This window comes from Bubalus kerabau, chromosome 4, assembly GCF_029407905.1.
Source record: "Bubalus kerabau isolate K-KA32 ecotype Philippines breed swamp buffalo chromosome 4, PCC_UOA_SB_1v2, whole genome shotgun sequence".
NCBI lineage: Eukaryota > Metazoa > Chordata > Mammalia > Artiodactyla > Bovidae > Bubalus > Bubalus kerabau.
Window position 1 is genome coordinate 7705137 of NC_073627.1, and position 20677 is coordinate 7725813.

Below are 20677 nucleotides of genomic sequence, written 5' to 3' on the forward strand. Positions count from 1 at the left end.
GGGGATTCTCGGGAACCATCCCAGGAGACCAGCCTGCACCCCCAGAGCACAACTCCAACGGAGACAGCGTTAGCGCTGTGCCTGGATTTGCACAGGGTGGGGGACCCAGAAGGAAGCAGGGGTCATCGAGACTGGAGGCGTGGCCCCGGAGGGCGAGCACCATGCTGGCAGGATGAGCCGTTTCCACGGAGGAGTCAGGGGTTGGCTCCATCCACAAATCCAGAGCTGAGCCCTCAGCACAGTACACAGCCCGGTAGTCCCTTGTTTGGGGACATCACCCTGTCTGAGTCCCATGGGTCGGGACTCAGCCCAGCACCAAACCAGAACAAGCTGGGCGAGGTTCCTGGCCACCTGGGGCAAGGAGGGGGTTGCCGACGGGGCCTCACAGGGTCTGGGACATCCAGGCGCCTCCCTTGTAGGAGGGAGACTGTTTGGGGACCTGCCTAGGCTACCAGGGACGCTGTCTTCTTTCTCTTCCTTTTCCTCTCCCAGTGTCTGCGCCTCATCCCGTTCTGGAGGCTCCAGGAAAGTCGGTTTGTTTCGTTCTAATTTCTGTGGCTGCATCTGGTCCTTTGCCTCCTGCAGTGCGTGGACTCTCTAGTTGTGGCGTGCGGGCTCAGTCACCCCGAGTCACCTGGGGCCTTAGTGCCCCGACCAGGGGTCACTCCTGTGTCCCCCGCGTTGCGGGGTGGTTTCTTAATCATCGGACCACCAGGGACATCCTGGGAGTCTGGTTTTGTCGCACCTTACCCGTCCCTCCCCTTTCGCCAGTCATGCTGGGCAACCCCCTGAAGGTGTGGCCAGTGGAGTAGCTCCCCCAACCCCAGGCTGGGCCCACCCTGACTTGGTGGGGGTCTGTGGTCATCCGCCAGCTCCTCTGGGCCCCCGGGAACACTTGTGCCCCAGGGTGTGGAACGCCCCAAAGTGCCCAATCTCTGCTTCTAGCCTGCGATCCTGGGTCTCTAGGAAGAAAACATTTCTGCCTCACACCCCAAGACCGCGTGTACGCACTCCCCAGACAGACGCTGATGTTGAGCAAATTCTAACTTCAAACAGTGGCCAGCGCTCAGGTTGAAATGACTGACTTTAAAGGATTAGCTTGTCTCTTCTTTTTCAGGGAAATCGATAACACAGGGGCAGGCCTGCATTTTTCTCCCTTCCTTTTCCTGGGGAGCAGCCACTCCGGCTCTTCCGGGGAGCGGCTGCTGGTGTTTTGCTGTGCTTTCCTCCACCACCCCAGCCCCTGCCCTTTCTAAATGAAATTCAGATTACACTGTCACTCACTCCAACACTATGGCTTGTCTCTGGAGCTCCTGCCAGGGCACCCCCAGGGCCCGCAGCCGTCACCCCCCATTGGTGCCTGTGCCCAGTGCCAGCCCAGCGCTGCCCAGCGTTGCTCCAGACCAGCCCTCACCTTTCCGAGGAGACCTGGGTAGCGCCCCTCACTGGACCACAGCGACCGCCCCCCCTCCACCCCCTCGCTGGATCACAGTGATGCCCCACCCGCCCCCTCCCCAACCCTAACCCGGTGCCCTGCGTCATTTGGCCCCAGCTTCCTCCAGCGCAGTGAGAAGCTGCTTGTTTTTGTTCTTAATGCGGCTCTCGGGGACGTGGGTTCTGTCCGCTGGCGTTAAGCTCGCCATCCATCACGCCCCACGTCCTGCCTCTGCGATGGCTGACGCCTGACCCGCCAGCTTAGAGGACAGAGCTGACTCCCCTGTGCCGCCCGCTCCCAGCTCCCAGTAAAAACACCAAGTGGCAGGAGTCGGGATCACAAGACAGTCCCCACCGCCCCCTCCCCCAGCCTCAGAAGCTACTCCCCGGGTGAGCTGGGACCCTCTGGCCTTCTTTCCATCCTGCTGGGCTAAGGGAGCTAAGTTCCAGCTCCCGAGACCCCCTTCTGACGACCGCTTCAGTGTCTCTCTGACCCTGTTAGAACGTCCCCCGCTCTGTCACCTGGAGAGTAACCAGTGTGTCCTTACAAACAGGATTCGCCCTGGGCGCCGGCGGCTTATACCCCGGGCCTGTGGGAAGCTGTCAGTTTGGCTTGTCTGGTGTCTCGTCCTTTCTCCCTGCCCCCGGTTCCCCAGGCCCAGAGACGGGCACTGACAAAGGAAAGTCATCTCTGAGCCGCAGCCGGTCGCGGGCGCTGCCGGCAGACTCGGCTTCTAAGCATCCCCATCGTATGAAAATTCCAACGTAAAAGACAAACTCAGAGGGGGTAATTACTTGTTACAGAACAGTTTGTTATTTTACAGAAGGACTCACGGCAGGTTTCTCTTGAGTTCTTGGTTTCCCTAGTGTGTGTAAAACACTGTTCTGTGAAAATTAAGTATTTATAAATAGAACCTTTAGAAGCCCATCTCTTGGGTAAATTCTAGTATCCGTGTGTTTGTGTGTAAGTGTGGGAATCCAGAGCCGGGCTTGTATAGAAACAGGCCGATGTGGATTTGGCGTGGGCATCAGAGACAGACAGAGACACACACACACAGCCCCAAGCCAGGAAAGCTTCATGGAGCATATTAAGAATATATCCACGGCCCACGCTCATGCACAGGCCAATTTGGTTGGGAAACTTCCAAATAGGTCTCTGTGGGGAGTGTTCATCCCCGCTGGGGACCTTCTGCACTGTGCTCTTCCTGGACCATTTTTATCCACACTTCACACCGATCTCGGGCACACCCTGAGTGCCAGGCTTCTCTATTTGTGCTCAGCGAGATCAGAGGGTAAGAAAGCTGGTTCTCCTTGCTTCACGAGCGCCTCGGGTGGGTCCTGGCCACTGACCCGTGTGTGTGTGTGTGTGGTGTGTTTTCAGGCAGTCATCTCAAGAAGCTGCTCCAGGGGCTTCCCTGGTGGTCCAGTGGTTAAGACTCCAAGCTCCTGATGCAGGGGGCCAGGCTTCAATCCCTGGTCAGGGAACTGGATCCCACGTGCATGCTGCACCTAAGAGTTCACATGTCACATTAAGAGCTAGCAACCAAATTAATTCATTTTGAAAAAAAGAAGCCTCTCCGGGAAAGCTCCCAAAATCCTCCAGCTCTGGTCATCTCTGTATCCCCTCTGCTCCAAAACCTCCCATTTCTGGGCAAGCAGCTTAAAAAAAAAAAAAAAAAAAAAAAAGACTCTGTATTCTTTAAGGAAATGCCCCAGCTGTCAATTTCAGATCTCTACTCTCCCTTGCTCTTTTTTTTTTTTTTTTTGGCTTCATTTCCCAAAAAGTCTGGGAATGATCTGTGGTCAAGGAAGCGTCGCAGCCTCTCAGGAGTTCTGAGGATAATATGAGTTGTTCTTAAATACTCTGTGCTAACTAGGATCAGAGCTGTATATGCCAAACCGTGTTCCTCCTCCTGCTCTGGTCTCTCTGCTGCTTCGGGGCACAGATGAGTCCGTAGTCCTTGCAACATCCCTGCTGACTTGGGAGGCCGTGCCCCTCCCTGAGCAATGTTTTCTCTGTTACAGGGTGTCTATTCTAAGCAGAATCTGCTGTCTTTCTAAACCGTGCCCCAGGGCCCTGGCAGTAATGGTTTAATTAAATAAAGCACTCTTTCTAAAGTAATAACTGCGCTCCTCCGTGTGGCTGGTATCCCAGCCAGTGGTGCTGGCCCTGCAAACCGTGCAGGGACTGAAGGTACCTGAGGGCACGTCCCCCAGCCCGCAGGCCGGCCCCTAGGAGAACGCAGGAGCCAAAGAACCCCAGAGGAAATGCAGGCAGCAGAGAGGTGCCTGGGACTCGGGCCTGATGATACGGGGCTGAGCAGTTAGGGTGCAGATCAATGATGACATCTGATTAATTAGCACGTAGGCGGGCTCTCTCATGGGTTAGAGTAGACCAAGGCACGTTTTAATAAGGCTCGCAGTGCCGAGAGGGGTGCTGCAGAGGGCGTCGCCGAGCAGATGCTGCATGAAGGCGGAAGGACAGGTCACAGGGCACTGCAGGGCCTCTGAGTTGAGCTCCGGGATGAACTTGCGGATTGAGATGTTCTCTGGAAACCTTGACAGGAGGAGGGACGTGATCAGTGGGGCCAGGTTGGGTGCTGATCATGGCTGGAAGCCTCACCGACCACCCCCTCCCTGACCAAGTTGTGACATCTGAGCAGTTCTGGCAGGAGAACTGCTCACCGCCGTTCAGGAGGCTGCCGTCCACCCCAGGGACAGGTCACCGGCCTCCAGGAACGCTGCTCAGCCCTCCCTCTCCCCGGGTCAGGACACAAGTCTCATCCACTGGGTCTCAGAGCATGGTTCCAGGACCACTGGCATGTATGAAAAATATAGAGTCCTAGACTTCCCTGGTAGTACAGTGGGTCAGAATCCGCCTGCCAACGCAGGGGACACGGGTTCGATCCCTGGTCCGGGAAGAGTCCTCATGCCATGGAGTGGCTAAGCCCACGCGCCACAACTACTGAGGCCGGGAGTGGCAACTGCTGAGGTTGGTGCACCTGGAGCCCACGCTCCGAAGAGAAGAGTAGCCCCACTCACCGCAGCTAGAGAAAGCCTGCAACGAAGGCCCTGGGCAACCAAAAACAAATTTAAATTATTAAAAAAAAAAACATTGCTAGGTGACACCCCAGACCTAATGTAGCAGCATCTCAGACTGCAAGGCCCAGGAATCGGCACTTTGCACCAGTTCCAAGGGTGACTCTGGGTCCTCTCCCCCTTGAGAAAGTCTGCTGGCCGAGGCCCTCTCGCAGCGGTACGTGGTCTTGCCGACACCCAGCCTCCTGGGGAGAGGCCTTCCCTGGTCTCCCTTGGATCTGCCTCCCGAGGTTCGGCCAGGGAGGTGGGGGTCAGGGCCCTCCCGAACCGAGCCTCCCCCAGGAACGAACGGGCAGGCGTCGCAGGCCTCCGGGCTGGCGTCACGAGTCACGACTGAAGGTGACGCCTCCTCCGTGCTCAGAGTAGTGGCAGCAGGCAGGCTCAGTAGTTGTGGGGCGTGGGCTTAGCTGCTCCATGGCATGCGGACTCTTCCCGGACAGGGATGCAGCCGCTCCGGTGCCCTCATCAGGCCACTTTCAGACTCTCAGCGTCCCCAAGAGAGGGGGCCCTCCGGCGGTATCCCTCTGCCGCCTTGGCCAGCAGGCCCCTGCGGGTGGTGCTTCCTCCCGGAGCTATGGCGTGCCAGCCCCATGGAGAGGCCTCTGGGCTCTGACCATCCACCAGGGAGGAAGCCAGGGGTCTTCAGCCAGATTTCTCATACCCAACTCGACAGAGCTCCTTGATCAGCCAGTTCCCCTCCCCACGTCCAAGGTTACTGGGCACCCAGCAAAGAGTCCTGCCCTTTCCTGACTGTTTGGAGGTCAGCGATCTGCAGGGGAGGGGTGGAGCCAGCCGCCCGTGCTTGCAGGGCTCCCGTATCCAGGCACCCGACTTCCTCCATTCCAGCCCCCGTGAAGAGCCCGGTTCCCAGCACCCGCTCTCCCTGTGCAGAGATTGGGGGAGGGGGGAGTTGCGTGAGGTGCCCACACATCCGGCCGAGGTGCCAGCAGCGATGGCTCTGCCACCTCCTGTCCCTGGGCGGGCGGGGCTTGCAGCAGAAGCAGTCAGATGCCAGCCGGTTCCTGGAGGCACCAACAGCCGTGCGGGTCCTGAGTCCACGGGGCTCGCTGCCCACCCAGCCCAGGGTTGCATGGCTGGGGATGTGGGTGCTTTCTCCCAAGAGAGCCGAGGGGCAGGACTGACGGCCCAGAGGGTCCCCACCTTCCGTTAACACAGTCCACGATGCAGAGTGATACCCGCCCGCCTGTTCCCCTCAAGGCCTCCCATTCTGAGGACCCGTAAGGCCCAGTGGATCCCGTCCTGGCCCCAACAACTGTTCCCCAGCCCCAGGATCACACGGCCAGTGCCTCCAGCTTCCTCGCGTCTGTGAAGCAGTGTATAATAAGTTGGCCAGGCCCAGGGGTGGGAGGACTGCCAAGTGCCCATCCTCTCTTGTTCCTTGACATCCAGCAGAAATAGACCAGGACCCAGAGCTGTTTCCAGTTCTCCGCAGACAGATTTCAGTAGCTGAAGAGTGGGACGTGGTGAACCAGGCCCGTGGTGCCTGAGAAGTTCTCTCTGTGCCTCGGTTCGCTGAGCCTGGGGAGCAATGTTGCCGTCCTCTCCTGCAGCTTTTCAAACCCTGCTGCCCATTAGAAAAACCCTGCCTCCCTCTACGAGACCTGGCGGCGTGTTCCCTGACCAGGGATCAAACCCGCAGTGGGAGCTTGGCGTCTTATCCACTGGACCCCCAGGGAAGTCCTGAGGCCTGTTTTCTTGCCTGGGAGCCCGCCCTGGGCTCATGTGCCTCCCTGGCTCCACGGGGCTCCCTGCCAGGGCCAGCTCAGCATTTTCCTGTGGCTGTCACCGCGCCCAGCTGGACGGGGACATCCCCACCCTGCCCTCTCTCCTCCAGCCCCCAGGACTCCCAGTTCTAGTGTTTCGAGTCCTTTTCGGATCTCATCCCATGAGAAAAGGGAAGGCTTCCACCGGGGGATTTGGTGGCTCACCTTGGAGCCCTGGGCGCCTGGACCACTTGTCCACAGAGAGGTGCCCCTCACCAGCCCCCTCCCCGCCATCCAGCCCGGCCGCCTCCCAGCATGAGGCTCACCCCAAGGTCATGAGGCTTTTCTGTCTTTGACTCTTTCAGTCTGGTTTAAGGTTAACCTGACCGCTATTTCCCTGCTCAGGACCCTTTAGGAATGCCTCTCTCTGTGTGAGGCAGCTCTAAACTCCTCCACGAAATATGGTCTGCTCTAATCTCCCTTCTGGAACTTTCTCTGTCACCACTGCCTCACCCTCACTGGCCACTGACCCCCGCAGACGCTGGGCACTTTTCACAGCTCTGCACCCCTCGCATGCCTTCCCCTTGTTGCAGAGTCTGACAGGCACTCACTTACTCTAGGCTGAATCAGGGGCTCCCCCCATGACACCCCGTGCCGTGGCGTTAATCAGACTCATCCGCGTGCAGTTCCCTGGCCTCACCGGGAGCTCCTCAAGGCCCAGAGCTGCGCCTTGTCCACCTTTGGGTCCAGAGCCAGCGTGAGGCCGGCCACAAAGGGGGAGGGGGCGCTCTGTGAGCGTCCGAGTGGACGAGACCCCTCAGGTGGGCAGCTGCTGTTCCAGCCTCAAAACCTCCCCTTCCAACCAGCCCTCCCTTTCCCAGAGACCTGGGCCGTCCTCCACTTCTCACTGCCGGGACGGAAGCTGCCCCTCAGTGAGGGCTTAGGGGCCCCCTGTCTTTGGGGGGGCGGGCGCTGCAGATCACGGGGAGCAGTCAGAAGCCATCCAGTCGCCAGGAGGCTGGCTCACCGCCCATGTCTGTCTCTGCCACCCCTTGTCACCTGGAACGTGAGCAGTGGAGTGTTAATGTTAGGATGGGTGCCGGCTTCAAAGTCAGGTCTCTTCTGCCCGCAGGACCCCCAACTTTCCACCTGTTTCACCCCACCTCCCTCATCCTCCCACAGCCCCGACCCTCCGCAGCTCCTTGTCATCATGTTCTTAAAGCCCACCTCGTGCAAGGTCAGGCCCCTCAGTCTTTCACCTGGCACTGTGGGTGCGCACCACCACCACCGCCCCATGTCTCTTTTCACACTTGTAAGGAGCCAAGCTGTCCTTTATAAAGCCCGGGGCTTATCATCATTGAGTGAGTGACTGCGTGGGTTTTCCACAGTATTTATCTCCCTCTCTAACACATACACAAACCACAAGGGTTGAGGCTCTGGCATCAAACCCTTGGAACCCTGCCCACCACCGGGTACCATCTGGTTTTTCAGCTGAGAAAGAGACAACACAGGCGCGCAGGCTTGTCCTCCAATCAGAGGGTGAGGGAGGCGGCAGCCATGCCAGGCTAATGCCACTGGACCAGCCCAGCCCTCCTGCCCCCGGCCCCCTGGGAGCCAGCCTTGGAGCGGGTACTGGAGAGACTCTTTCTCTGGGGCGTAATCAAGGGAGGGGGTCAAGTGCTCTGCAGAGAGAATGGGCCTTGGATACAGACAGCCTGAGCTCTGAGCTCTGGTCTCAGCTGTCTTGGTTGTTATGAGATCATGGACAAGTTAATTAGTCCTCTTCAGCCTGAGTTGGTTTTTTTTTGTTTTTTTGTTTTTTACAAAATGAAGACAATAGCCAGTGTGTAAGGTGTCAGGATTAAAAAGCAATCTTAGATGGAAGATGTTGTTGTGTTTGGGCACTCAGTAGGTGCCTGGTAATGTTGGTTCGGGCTTCTCTCGGGGCTCAGGGGTAAAGAACCGCCTGCCGATACAAGAGACGCAGGTCCGATGGGAGCGATGCCCCCAGGGGCCTGGACCGGCCTGTGTCCCACCCAACCCTCTCGGATGGCACACGCGGTCCCAGGAGCCCTCATCTCGGGCAGTTGCCACGTCAGCTCCATCCGGGACCTCTTGGATGTTCTCTTCCAGGCCGCCCCCTCCCCACCCCAAACCAACGGAACTCACATCCTCTGGGCTTGGACAGGCAGAGTTGAATGCACGTGCAGGGTTGGGAGCAGCCACCCCTTCCATGGCTCCTCCCTGAAATCACTCTCCCAGGCTCCCCCGTCTCAGAGACAAATAGCGTTTTCACCCGTCTTCTCGCAGAGGTGTTTCAGGTCCCTCCTCCCTGGCCGGTCTGCATTGCTGCCTGGAAGCCACCCCCGGAGTTGCATCCTCTTGAGAGTTAATCAGGCGTGAGGACAGGTCTTTTCTCCCCGATTCCCAGGTCTGATGGGCAGTCGAGGTCCCACCATGTGGGTTTGGTTTCTTGCCTCTGTTCTGTAGCCCAGTGGCTGCTTAAGAACTCCCTGGGGGAGCCTTGTTGGCTCCGTGCCCTTCACCCCCGGGCTCTGCCTCCTCAGCAGGCATGCACTCACCTTTTGACGGGAGCCACAGGTGTTAACGTGTCTCAGCTCTCGCTCAATCCAAATGGAACTAAATTGTTTGACATGAGCCAACTTGGCTTTCTGCTGCAGATGTCGTGAGATGATAGCGGGTTTCTAGAGCTGACTTCTGTGCTCCAGAAGCCTCTTTAGAGTGTCTGGGCCTCAAGTCTCCACTCTTATCTTCAGGCATCACCTGAATCTTTCATTCTATTCAGCAAGCATCTCCCAGGTACCTCCTGGGTGAGGTTTGAGGGGAATCCAGAGAGGGACCCAGGGACCCTAAGCCATGGCGACCTGCTCTAATCAGCTCATTCGGGGGCTGGAGAGGCATCTGGCCTCCGTCTGACTCCATCACCCTTTCTCCAGCAGCTGAACATATTTGAAGGATCAGTGAGTAAGAGCTTGGCAGCACCCACATCGTGGCCGGGCTGTTCATCTGAAGGCCGGCAGCCTCTCCTGGCAGGGGCCCCGTTGTTCCCACAGCGGGGCTCCTCATGCTCTCGGGATCAGCCGCCCCCCGCCCATCCTCTGGGGGAGATTGTCGTTCTGAAACCTCAGCCTCCGTTTCCTGCGCAAGTGCTGGTCCGTTGCAGCGTCCCGGTGGCCTCCTCTCAGCGGCGCTGCCTCTCCTCGCAGGGTTTTGGCTGATGAGCTGTGCTCGGGCTCCACCGAGCGCCGTGCATGGGCCTCTGCTCTCCTTCCCACACGTTCATCCTTCGCTCGATGGGGATGAACGTGAACTCACCCTGCAGAGCACTCGGGCTGCAGGTCACGCAACAGGAAGAGTCCTGACCTAACGTTGTGTGGCGGGAGCTCCTCACTTGGCTTCAGCTGTTCCGCGTTCCCCGGTCCCGGCACGTTGGGAGACCGGGTGGAGTTCACACCATCCTCCCATGAGGGCGTGCTGCTCCTTGCTGGGGCGATGCAGCCAGGGCTGATGTTCACTGACTACCTTCTCTGCACACGCGATGCGCTCTGGGACCTTCACGAGCACTCTGGGGTCTCGCCGTTAGCTGGGGCACCCTCAGGACACAGGCCCCCGCCCTGAGCATGTGGCCCCAAAGCCTCCGGCCCCCACTCTGGCCCTCACCACCCCAGGGCACACCTCCTCCTCATGGCCGCGTCGTCAGGCGTTGTGATTCAAGTTGGGAAGATGTAAACTTCCAAACCTAAACATTCACAGCCACTTGAGAAGTAAAAATAGACTCCTTGAGCATGTCTTCACCGCGCTTCAAGGGCACGTTGGAAGTTCAGTTCCCGTTTAGGGATGGGTTCCTGCTGAGTTGCCATTAATCCCAATTAACTCTTAACCCCAACAAGGCCGGCCCTGTGATCGAGGCATCTGTGTCCTTTGTCACTTGAAATGACCTCCAGGATCAGTCCAGAGAGCTCAGCTGTGCCCTTGGTATGTGTGAACTGGCTCCCCGGGGCCCAGTGTCCTACATAGACCGCCCAAGGGTCTCTGTGTGTTTAGGTAGATCAGGCAGCATATTGCCCTTCACCCTTCCAGAACTTGTTGCTGCATCACCCCTGCTGGATTAACAGAGAAGTCTGAGTGCCCCCTCCAGTCTTAGAGCATGGAGATGCCAAGTGGCTCTGCTGGCCTTTCATGTTGAAACTCTAGGGATTTCCCTGGTGGTCCAGCGGTTAAGAATCCGCCTTGCAATGCTGGGGACACGGGTTCAATCCCTGGCCCAAGAGGATCCCATGTGCCCCGGAGCAACTAAACCCATGCCACAATTAAGACCTGAGGCAGCTGAATAAATATTTTTTTAAAAAAAACAGGGAACCTACAAGAATTTAAGTGGTGTGGTACCCACCGTGCATTTGGTGATTCAGTCAGGAGCCCCCCCAGTGAAGATGCAAATGTTTGGCAAAGCGGGCGGGGGAGACTGGCACCTGAGCGGGGCTTGAGAGGTGACAGAGAGAAGGAAGGTGGAGGGGGAAGGGCAGTCACAAGGGCAGAGGCGTGAGGGTGAGAACCAGCTGGAAGTGGGGAGAGGAGATGTTGTAGTGGGGAGGCAGCCTCACACAGCGGGGAGTGTGCACATCACAGCGGTTGGTGGGGTGGGGCCGGTCCCATCCACTGCTTCCTGGGTCACCCAGCCTCTCCAGGCCCCCCGTCCCCTCATCAGCAAAGGAGGCCCTGGCCCTTGCCTGGTGACCGTTCTGCTGCTCGTCTAGGGTGTTCTCTCGCTGCCGCCTGTTGCAGGAGGTATAGCTGGTGTGGCGCTACAGATGGCCCTGAAACCGTGCGTGCGTGTCGAACACGAGCAGGTGTGCTTGGGGCTGAGTGTGGGGAGGGGACACGGGTGCCAGCGAGCTCGGGCCCAGGAGGGATCACGACAGGAGCACGGGGCTCCAGACGGCTCCCCAGTCCCAACCTGCCGCCAGCCCTCTGCCCACCTGAGTCCTCTTACATTATGTATTGTTACCACTGTGACCCCCACACACACACACCTCTGACTCCTCCCAGGCTCCCTGTGTCCCTTCCAAGACTGTAAAAAAGCACACTCCTGTGGTTTTAAGCCACCAGGTTACAGCAGCCGCCAGACATGAGCACAGTGAGGAAGGACTAGGGGGTCGTGGGAGCAGCCGGAGGTGGGTGGCGCCTTTAACCTGCCTGGGGACGAAGGTGGAGAGGCAGCCCTGTCGAGTGCTGAGACTCCCGGTCAAGTTCACCGAGCCCCCCCGGGACATCTCGAGAGCCGTGGCCAAGCGTGCCAGGGACGTGAGCCACCTCCTGTCCACCAGGAGCCCCCCGGGACTCCGTGCCTTCGGTGGGCATCTCGACTCACCAGCTGGACGAGAGAGACCCACACGCAGCCCCGTCTGCACCCTCCCGGGTCTCGGACTTTGTTCCTGTGACCAATTCAAAGGTTTCATTTAGAGACCAAAGAATTCGTTGTTTTTGTCTGTTTTTTTTTTTTAAAGAAACACATTTGGCCGCGGCAGTTGGTGTCCCTGCCTCCTGTAATGAGTCCAACTCGGAGAGTCCTTGAACAGATCCCAAGCTTGAACTGATCAATGGCGTTTGGGTGTCTGGAAATGGCTTGGGGAGCCAGCTAATTTATAATGTCACACAGGCTGGACAGGAAAACCCAGGAGGACAAACTGTCTCCTGCCTTTTCATTCCTTCTTTGGGTAAAAAGAGAAGGGAAGACAGGCAGTGCCACGTGTGACTGTTCAGCATCTAGCAGTGAGCTCGGGCCGGCGGGACCCTGGGGCCGTTTCCCCGCCCAGACCTCGCAGCTGCACCGGGGCGAGGCCACGCACGCCGCTGGCCGAGCCCTCTGCCCTTTCCCACCCTGGATGCCAAGTCTGGCTGAACCAATTTGCAGAGAACACCTGTTCCTTAATTAGCCCCAGCTTGCGCCATGTCTCGGTCTGGGCTCCCAGTGCTGCGTGAGCTCTGCCCCGCGTGGGGACTGCTGTTTGCCCATTGGCCCTACGTCTTCCCGGACCCTGCGGTCGGTCTGTGGTCCCGACCTGGGGGGATAAAGAAAGCACATTCCAGCGGCTGTCCAGCCACAGATGTCACAGCTGTTGACCCCATCTCCCCAAAGAGCCCTTCACCACCTGCCCCCAGCCTGGGGACAGACCTGTTGTCACGCACGTGGACCCCAGAGAGCCCGGCAGGGCTGGACCCCCGTTCCCAGCCTGACTCATGCTTCCTGGCACTCGGTGGGCACCTCGGTACACTTCCAGACTGTGCCCTGGGAGGTGTGTCTGTGTGCTCCGTCCCTTTGAACGAAGGGTCTCTCGGCAGAGTCCCGTCTACAGGGGGGTATGCAATGGGGCCGCGTGTGTAAAAGGGTATTGACGTATTTCCTGAGGAGGAGGATGAAGATGGGGTCCCTCCTGGAGAGGAGACCTAGGGCGGCCCACAGCAGCAGAATTCCCCGCCTGCCTGCAGGGCGGGTTCTGTGATCTCCCTGTTTTTACATAGTAGAACCTTCTAAAACCCAGTCTTTAGGCCTCCAAGTTGAGCTCTGACCCCCCACCACGAGTATGTCCGGCACCCACAGCTGGAGGTATCATAGGTCAGAAGTGAAACACCCCAGCTCCTGGCCCGGGCACACCACAGTGTAGTTTCAAGCAGCCCAGGGTCATTGGAGAACGTTTATGGCAGGTGGCTTGGTCCATGTTTTTCCACGTGATTGTCCCGCCCCCATCCTTCAAAAGAGAAATTCATCAGTGGAAAGTTTCCCTGAGGTGGTGATTTTCCTAAATGACTTGCTGAGGGCACTGCAGACAGACTGGCTCAGCTGGCTGGGAGCTGGTGATCCCACCCCTCGCCGTGTCCCCGCGCCATGCCTGCCATGCAGGAGACCAGAGTTCGATTCCTGGCTTGGGAAAATCCCTTGGAGGAGGGCGTGGCAACCCATATCCTTGCCTGGAGAATCCCATGGACAGAGGAGCCTGGCAGGCTATAGTCCATGAGGTGGCAAAGAATCGGACGCAACTGGGTGACTGTCACCTCCCTGTGTCCCCAGGCCACAGGGGCCAGCGAGGACTGCTCGGGAGCCCTTGTCCTCTGCCTCCCCCGTCACCCCGCCTGCTGAAACCGCTGCTTCTTCCAGAGCGGAAGCAGGGCTGGTTGTCAGCCCCCCGGAAGGAAGCTCCTTCCAGAAGTCTCCAAGCCCCAGGGGACTGCCAGGAGGCCGTACCCACCCCAGATAATTAAAGCCCTTGCTTAAGTGGCGCTTCAGTCTTTCCTGTCATTCTCACAGTGATAATGGACTTGGATGAGTGGTCACAGCCTCTCCCACATCCTGCTCCCCTTCCAGGCGGGGCGGAGTCAGGGTTGGGGCAGAGTCGGGGTCGGGGAACGGGCTCACCCCCCACCCCCATCGGGGGAGCCAGGGACTGTCCACCAGGCCAAGCAGCTAGGACGTGTTCACCGGGATCCCAGGGCCAGCCCCGACTCCCCCAAAGCGAACCCTGCTCCCCACTTCCGGGCTTGGCACCTTCGGCTGCATCTCTGGCAAGCGTCATCAGCATTAACGTGATAAAACGGCTCGCTGTAAATGTTAATAAGGTCTGCCGCCTCCGCCGCCGCTTCGCCACTGCCAAGTGGCAGACTGGAAATGGTGCCATCCTGTAACTCCACCCAGCAGCTTCTAATCGCTCCGCTCTCGGAGCAGCCGGCTTGGCATGGAGAGCCTCAGCTTCCCTCCGTCCCCAGCCCCAGTCTCCATGGGGCCACGTTTATCCACCTCCCTGTTCTCTTTTGCAGAGGGGGTTCAGTTTCCGCAGATCCCAGTCTCTAAGGCCGGGTGTGAATTCTCTTCTGTTTGCCCCCTAAGGAAGCACTCGCTCTCCCTGTTCCCCAGAGAGGAAGGGCAGAGGGGGGGCCAGTGCCGGCACCCCCACAGCTCCCACCCCCAACACCTGTCCACTCCGGGCTTCCTGCTCTTCCTGGTCCAGGATGTTTCTCTGTGGCTCTGCCCCGGGAGACACTGGCTCCGATTCTCCAGGCTTTACCTTCTCTCAGAATTCAAGAGGTTGCTGATTACCGACATCCTGATTGATCCTGTCCTCTGAACCATTCAGGATGGTGTCCCTCCCACTGCGCCGGGTCATCGGGGCCCCTGTGTCCCCACCCCACCGTCCTTTCTTCCCAGTAAACCGTGAGAACCCAGGATGTACCTGGGGTTTGTTTCGGAGCCTCACCTTCCTAACCAGTGCTCATGCCGGCCTGCTGCCGGGCCCGTGACCCCCTCAGTCAGCACTTACTGAGAAGAGAAGCAAGCAGGGCCATGTCCCCAAGAGATAACCTGCGATTTGCCTAGAAAGTCGCCTCAGGACCACAAGTGTGAGGTGCAACAGACACGCACGGGTCTCAGTTTCTGTTGTAGCCCTGGTCCCAGGAACTCGCCAGGCGGTGCTGCCTGACCCCAGGGAGCCTCTGCCGCTCCCGGCGCACACCTGGGTTAGAGCAGCCCTGGGGATGGCTGGAGGCTGTGTGAACAGCGTGCCGTCCCCACACGCACGGAGTGCCACGTGCGCCTGGCCTCTGCACCTTCTCACTCTCGTTTTTGTCACCAGGCCATCTTCACGCTCCTCCTCGGACCCTTCACCTTCTTTGACGTCCAGAAGACCAAATACCTGCAGATCCTCACATCCCTGATGAGATGGATCGGTGAGTCTGACAAGCATCTCGAGGTCTGCCTCACTCCCCTCCTTCCCAGTCTTCCTGAGACGGCCACGCGGGCTCGCAGCCAGCGCTGGGAGGTGGAAGGGGCTCCCGTGGACTCCGGAGAGCAGGGAGGAGGCAGGCACTCTGTGCCTTTTTACTGGTGGGCAAATTTTGTCCTAAAAAGACAAGTCATTTCGAGGTAATGTGGGCAAAAGCGGGGCTCAGCCCAGGACCACTTGTTCCGATTGTACGGGGTCCCCACCACCCAGAGGAGTGCTCCGGGGCTTCTAGAGGCCTGGATGGGGCTGGGCCCCTTCAGGGCAGGAGAGCAGCTGCTCTTTGTTCTCACAGACGTGCCTCGCGACACAACCTTAAAACTCAGCGGGCCATGGTGGCCACCTCTTGAGTCCCCGGCCACTAGAGCATAAAAAAACACCATAGTACCTTCCAACTGACGCTGCAAAGAGCAAGACCCCCAGTGTCCTTGGGGGAGCTCGGGGGTCTCCCCAACACCAGGTTGGCAGCTGGGAGTTCATTCACTTCCGACACCGTCCTGCCAGCCGCCCGGAAGGGCCGGGACGCACCTGGGCCTACGACTGGAGGGCGTGCAGTCACCGTCCCCCCCATCCCCGGCAGGCGCTCTGGGATCAGTTGCACACTGGTTTTGGTCTCAAAGATGCTGTTGCTGTTCTGGTTGATGGGCCTGGCAGAGGGGTCTCCCCAGCACCGCAGGATCCCCGGGGGGCACGTGTAGCGTGAGGTCCTGTCTGTGTGTGGTGAGCGGTGCCTGTGTCAGAGGAGAGAGGTTGTAGGAGGGAGAGAGGAGGCTGACGGTAAATAAAGGGTGGGTGTCTGGCACGGACACCAGGCGGCCCCAAGCTCGGGTCAGACCCGCCTCCACCCGCAGAGGCTGTGCTGAGCTCCCAGCGCTAGCTGGGCCCCGGGGTGCCTGGGCACCTCCCGCAGCCCCTGCCCCTCCAAGTCCTGCTCTTGGGGTCCTCGCCTTCCTCCAGGACGGGGCTCACGGAGTGGAGCCCACGGCTCAGCTGCTTTAGAAAACAGGCTGCTCTTTTCCCCAGCGTGGGCAGCCACGGCCCGCCGTGACCCGGCTCTCTTTCTCCTCCTCCCGGCTGGAGCCTCTCCCTTTAGGGCAGCGAGGGGACCGCAGGGGGGCTCCGCCAGTCTCCACCTGCAGCCCCTGGGCTCTCGGAGGCAGCCCCTGGCAGGGCAGTGGGGCGAGGTGGCCGTGGCCTTGAGAGAGGGCGCGAGGCGGTGACATGGCTGTCGCTGCGAGTCCCTTGCCCCTCTTCTCCCTCTGATCCGAGAGAGAATCAATCGGCCGCAGCCTCTCCACCAACCGTGGGTGACAGCTCAGGCCTGTCGTTTGTCTCTCTGAGAGAGTCAGGCCTCTGGGCTCGAAAAGGAAAGCCGTCTCTGACACGAAGCCCTCTCGGGTGGAAGCCCAGCCACCCAGTGATGTCAGCCCTCTGACAGGTAGCTGAGCCTGGGGTTCAGTTCCTGCTGGAGCCACCTGGGCATTTTCCTTTGCAGACCTGCTCAAAGGGGTCTCCCCTGGTCCTGACCCCGGAGCACGGGACAGAGCAGGATGGGGGGGACGGAGCAGAAATCGTTTACCCGGGGAACCGCCAGGCAACCCCGCCACAGGAGGGAGCAAGTCACCCCTGCCCATGGGATATCGCGGTGGGTGTGGGGCGTCTCGCTTCTGGCCCCAAATGACCCCAGGTGATTTTTCTAGAACTCCTGCAGAGGCAGTGAGCGCCCTGGCCCTGTTTGTCCTCTCGAGTGTGTGCCAAGTTGTCAGTTTGTGATGAGCCCCCTCTTCATTTTGCTGCTGAATGGCAGCTCTGTGGCCAGGCCCCCTCTGCCTTCCCACTTCCCGCACACCCTGTCGCTCCCCACTGCCCAGATTAGGGCCCAGGATGTCCGGGGGAGCCAAGCGGGGAGGGGAGATAGGGTGGCAATCAGCTGGCTTGGGTTCTTGGAAGGCACAGGGAAGAAGGAACACCGAAGGGACCGGAAAATCATAAATAGATGTGCTGAGCCGGAAGCTTTCTCGTGCGTAATTAGGAGTTTGTTCTGCCATCTGTTGAGGCCAGGGCAGGCTGCAGGGACCCCGCCTGAGCACAGCCGTCCCCCACCCCCCACCCCAGAGCTCCAGACAAGCTGAGAAGCCTGCGGGCCGGTCCCTCCACCAGAAGCCCCTGGTTGCGATCTAAAGGGCCGATGGCCTTTGCAAATAGCCACGTGTCAGGAAAACGTCAGAACATGTCTGACAAGCGCCACCATTGATTTCTTTTGCTGCTCAAATAAGTGCTGGGGGGGACCAGGCGGCTGAGTTTGGGAGACCCGGAAGATACAATGAGACCGTGTAGAAAGCGCTGTCTGCACAGCGCTCAACGTCCAGACACCAGCCCCGCGCACACCCTCACCATCGTCATCTCTGCCACCACGTCCCAGGAGTGGCCCCAGAGTGAGCCTCTCTTGGGGCTGGCCAGGAGGTCAGGGACGTGGCCCAAATCACTCCAGAAAGAGCTGTGTCCCTGGGTATCCCCGCCGAGATCTGGGAGCCTTGCCGGCTGCCACTGTCTGGCCTCCCCACCCCACCCCCCGCCCACCGCTGGGCCCCAGGCCCACCAGATGGGATGCCTCCCTGCTCTCCACCACCGTCACCCCCACGTCCTCAAGGAAAGCCCGAGCCTCCCAGTAATGAGACGCAGGCCAGCCTCACAGAGAGGCCGGGCTTCCTCCTAACTCCTAGTTCTCACCGTCAGCCACGCGTCCACCAGGGACACTTAGGGGACGCAGACAACAGTGCTGTCCTTCAGGCCCACAGTCCCAGCAGCTGTGACCCCAGAGCTGGAGCCTTCAGCTGCCTAACCGACCGCTGGGGACCGTGGCCCCTGGGCCGCCCGGGGCAGGGGCAGGGGGGCGGCTCTCAGGCTGGAAGGGGCCACAGCAGCAGCATCCCTTCACCCCCATTACCGGCATCCCCCGCAACACACCCCACCCCCAGCAGACACCTCCCGCTCTGGGACACAGCTGGCTCGGCTATGGGCGCCCCATTCAGTGTTATTAAAAAACCGCTTCTCTCTAATAAAGGCAGCTCCGGCATGGCAGGCCTCCTTGGGCTGGGCTGTCAGGGACCCACAGGGCTGCCTTCCCTCTGATCGTGTATTCAGAGCAGCACCACGCGCGTTATTCCTGTCTCTGTGCTCCCCTCAAAGTGGGTCAGGCACCATCCCCCTCAGCGGTCTGTGCATACGCTGGAGCCGCGTGGATTTCCTCGGCCCCCGCACACCCCACCTCCCCCTGGCAGGTGCCCCAGATTTGTCCTCCAGGCCGAGCCAGCAGGGAGAGGTGGGACCCAGGGCTGGTGGCCCGAGTGGCAGAAGGTCCCCAGGAGGGGACGTCACCCGGGAACACGAGGGGTCCGATTTTGCCCATCCCCAGAACTATCTGTGGCTGAGTGGCCAACTCCCCCCGTGGATCCATGACTGATCTCAGCTGAGCGTCTCCTGCTGGGGCTGCTCTGATCCGTCACCACCAGCAGCCCCGGGTCGTCCATGCCTGGGCCATCTGTTCCCCACATCCTGTTGGCTCAACAGGCCAGCTCTGTGTTTGAATTCCTTCACGGCCACTCAGCGCTGTCCCCTCATGCAACTGGTGCTTCTCGGAAGGCCAGGAAGGACCCCCCCCAAATGAAAGTAGCACATGGACCCCCACCTGCCCTCCCAGCCAGGCTTCGTCCTGAGCCGTTGATGCTGCCCCCAACCCCGACATCCCCCACCTCGGGCCACTGTCCAGGGCTCTCCTTGTGTCCACACAGCCAGCGGAGGGCATCCAGGAAAACCTTTCTATGTATGTTTCACTCTGGTCTTAACTTTATTCTTGGTTTTCCAAAAGTTTTCTCTGCAGATGCAGAGGTTAGTTGAAAGAAGAACCAGAGGATGCTGTCTTAAGGCTCTTAGGGTAGAGAAGACACTTAATTAAAGCTTGCTGAAGGGCGAGCCGCTTGTCACCAAATGACCCCTTTCATTAGTGGCAGGGCTGACCTCAGAGCCCGGCTCGGCCCCGAGCAAAGACCCTGGCTGGCTCTCCCCTCTGAGCAGCCTCTGCTGTCGGCAGCTCTGCCCTGCGCGTGGCTCACACTTGTGCTGACCTGGCCTTCAGGCAGGGACTCCTGCTTGTCCAGGAGATCGGCAGGTCAGCTGCCTGGACTCCAGCAGAGAGAGCGGGGTGAGGCCCAGACAGGCGAGGTGCCCGACGGACTTACAGGCGCTCCTCCGCTCGGAACCGGGCTGCCCGCGAGCCAGGGTGAACGCCAGCCAGGCAGCCGGGTCGGGCGGCCGTGTCGGAGGAGCTGTGGCCCCGAGCAGCCCCGGAATCTGCCTTCAGACCCTGGGGAGCCCCACGCCCTTGTCACAGCTCTGCCTCCCCTCTTTCTGGCGTTCCTGGTTTCTCTCTGCATCCAGCCGCTGCTCATCAGCTGCCTTAGTGGGCTCAGGCTGTTGTAACGAAACCGTGAACCAGTGCCTTAAACAGCAGAGGTCTATTTTCTCAGTTCTGGAGGGTGGATGCGCAGGATCAAGGAGCCTTCGGGACTGGTTTCTGGTGAGACCTCCCTTCCTGGCTTGTAGGTGACCACCTGCTCACCGTACCGTCATATGGCTTTTCCTCTGTGTGTGCAGACAGCGTGTGCTCTGTCTCCCCTCTCTCTTTTTATAAGAGCACGTGGGACTTCCCTGGTGGTCCAGTGGCTAAGAGTCCACCTTGCGGTGCAGGGGACACGGGTTCGATCTCTGGTCTGGGAACGTCCCACGTGCCACGGAGCAGCTTAAGCCCGCGTGCCCTAGAGCTGGTGCTCCGCAACAAGAGAAGCCGAGCACCACAGCGAAGAGTTAACCCCGCTCATCCCAACTAGAGAAAGCCCACGTGCGGTAATGAAGACCCAGAGCAGCCAAAAATAACTAAATAAAAATTTTTTTTAATTTCTTTAAAAAAAAAAAAAAAAAGCACATATCCCATCAGATTAGGGTCCACCCTTCTGATCTCATTTGACCTGTAACAGCTCTTTAGCAGCCCCGTTCCCAGCTGCACCAGCCGGCTGATTCTTCCCAGCAGCCCCTGGGAAGCACACAGTCACCCCAGGTGGGGTCACATCAGGGTTTAGGGCTTAGACATCTGAATCCGAGGGGGAAGGAGTAAGAAGAAAAGGTTTAGAAAGGACTGAGCCGCCTTCGGGCAAAGTGACGGTGTGGAAGTTTTATGTTTCTGATCACCCCGAAGATTAGTCTGTCCGCCAGCCAGAGGCCCCTGGGCTGCGCTCTCCCAGCGATTACAGAGCCGGCTCAGACAGCTTAAGAAAAACTGAGAGCCCGCCCTCCCAGCCGCCACTTGCCGTGCCTCGAGGGTGTGGAAAGTTGAAGGATGAAAAGGCCAGAGCTCTTGATTTCATACTTAAGGCTTGATTGCTTCAGAGACTCAAATACCTGCCCTTGATCAATGACCCGCTCCTCCTGACATACTTGAGGCTCTGCCCTGAGTCCTTCTGGAGGAGAACCTCCATCCCCTAAGTTGATTACTTAAATGCCCTTCTTTCCTGCCTCTGAGATGATAATGATGCCCACCAAGCTCGAATCCTCTGGAAACCTCAGGGGCTGATCCAG

At 59.2% G+C, this 20677-nt stretch overlaps 1 protein-coding gene across 3 annotated transcripts in view; it reads left to right on the forward strand.

Annotated features, from left to right (window-relative positions):
- Nucleotides 1–20677, forward strand: part of TMEM104 (transmembrane protein 104) — a 53053-nt gene that overhangs the window by 24955 nt on the left and 7421 nt on the right. For all 3 annotated transcript variants that reach the window (XM_055575076.1, XM_055575078.1, XM_055575077.1), the window contains exon 9: nucleotides 14900–14993. In XM_055575076.1, coding sequence (XP_055431051.1) covers nucleotides 14900–14993 — 94 coding nt within the window. The remainder of the gene's footprint in view (nucleotides 1–14899; nucleotides 14994–20677) is intronic.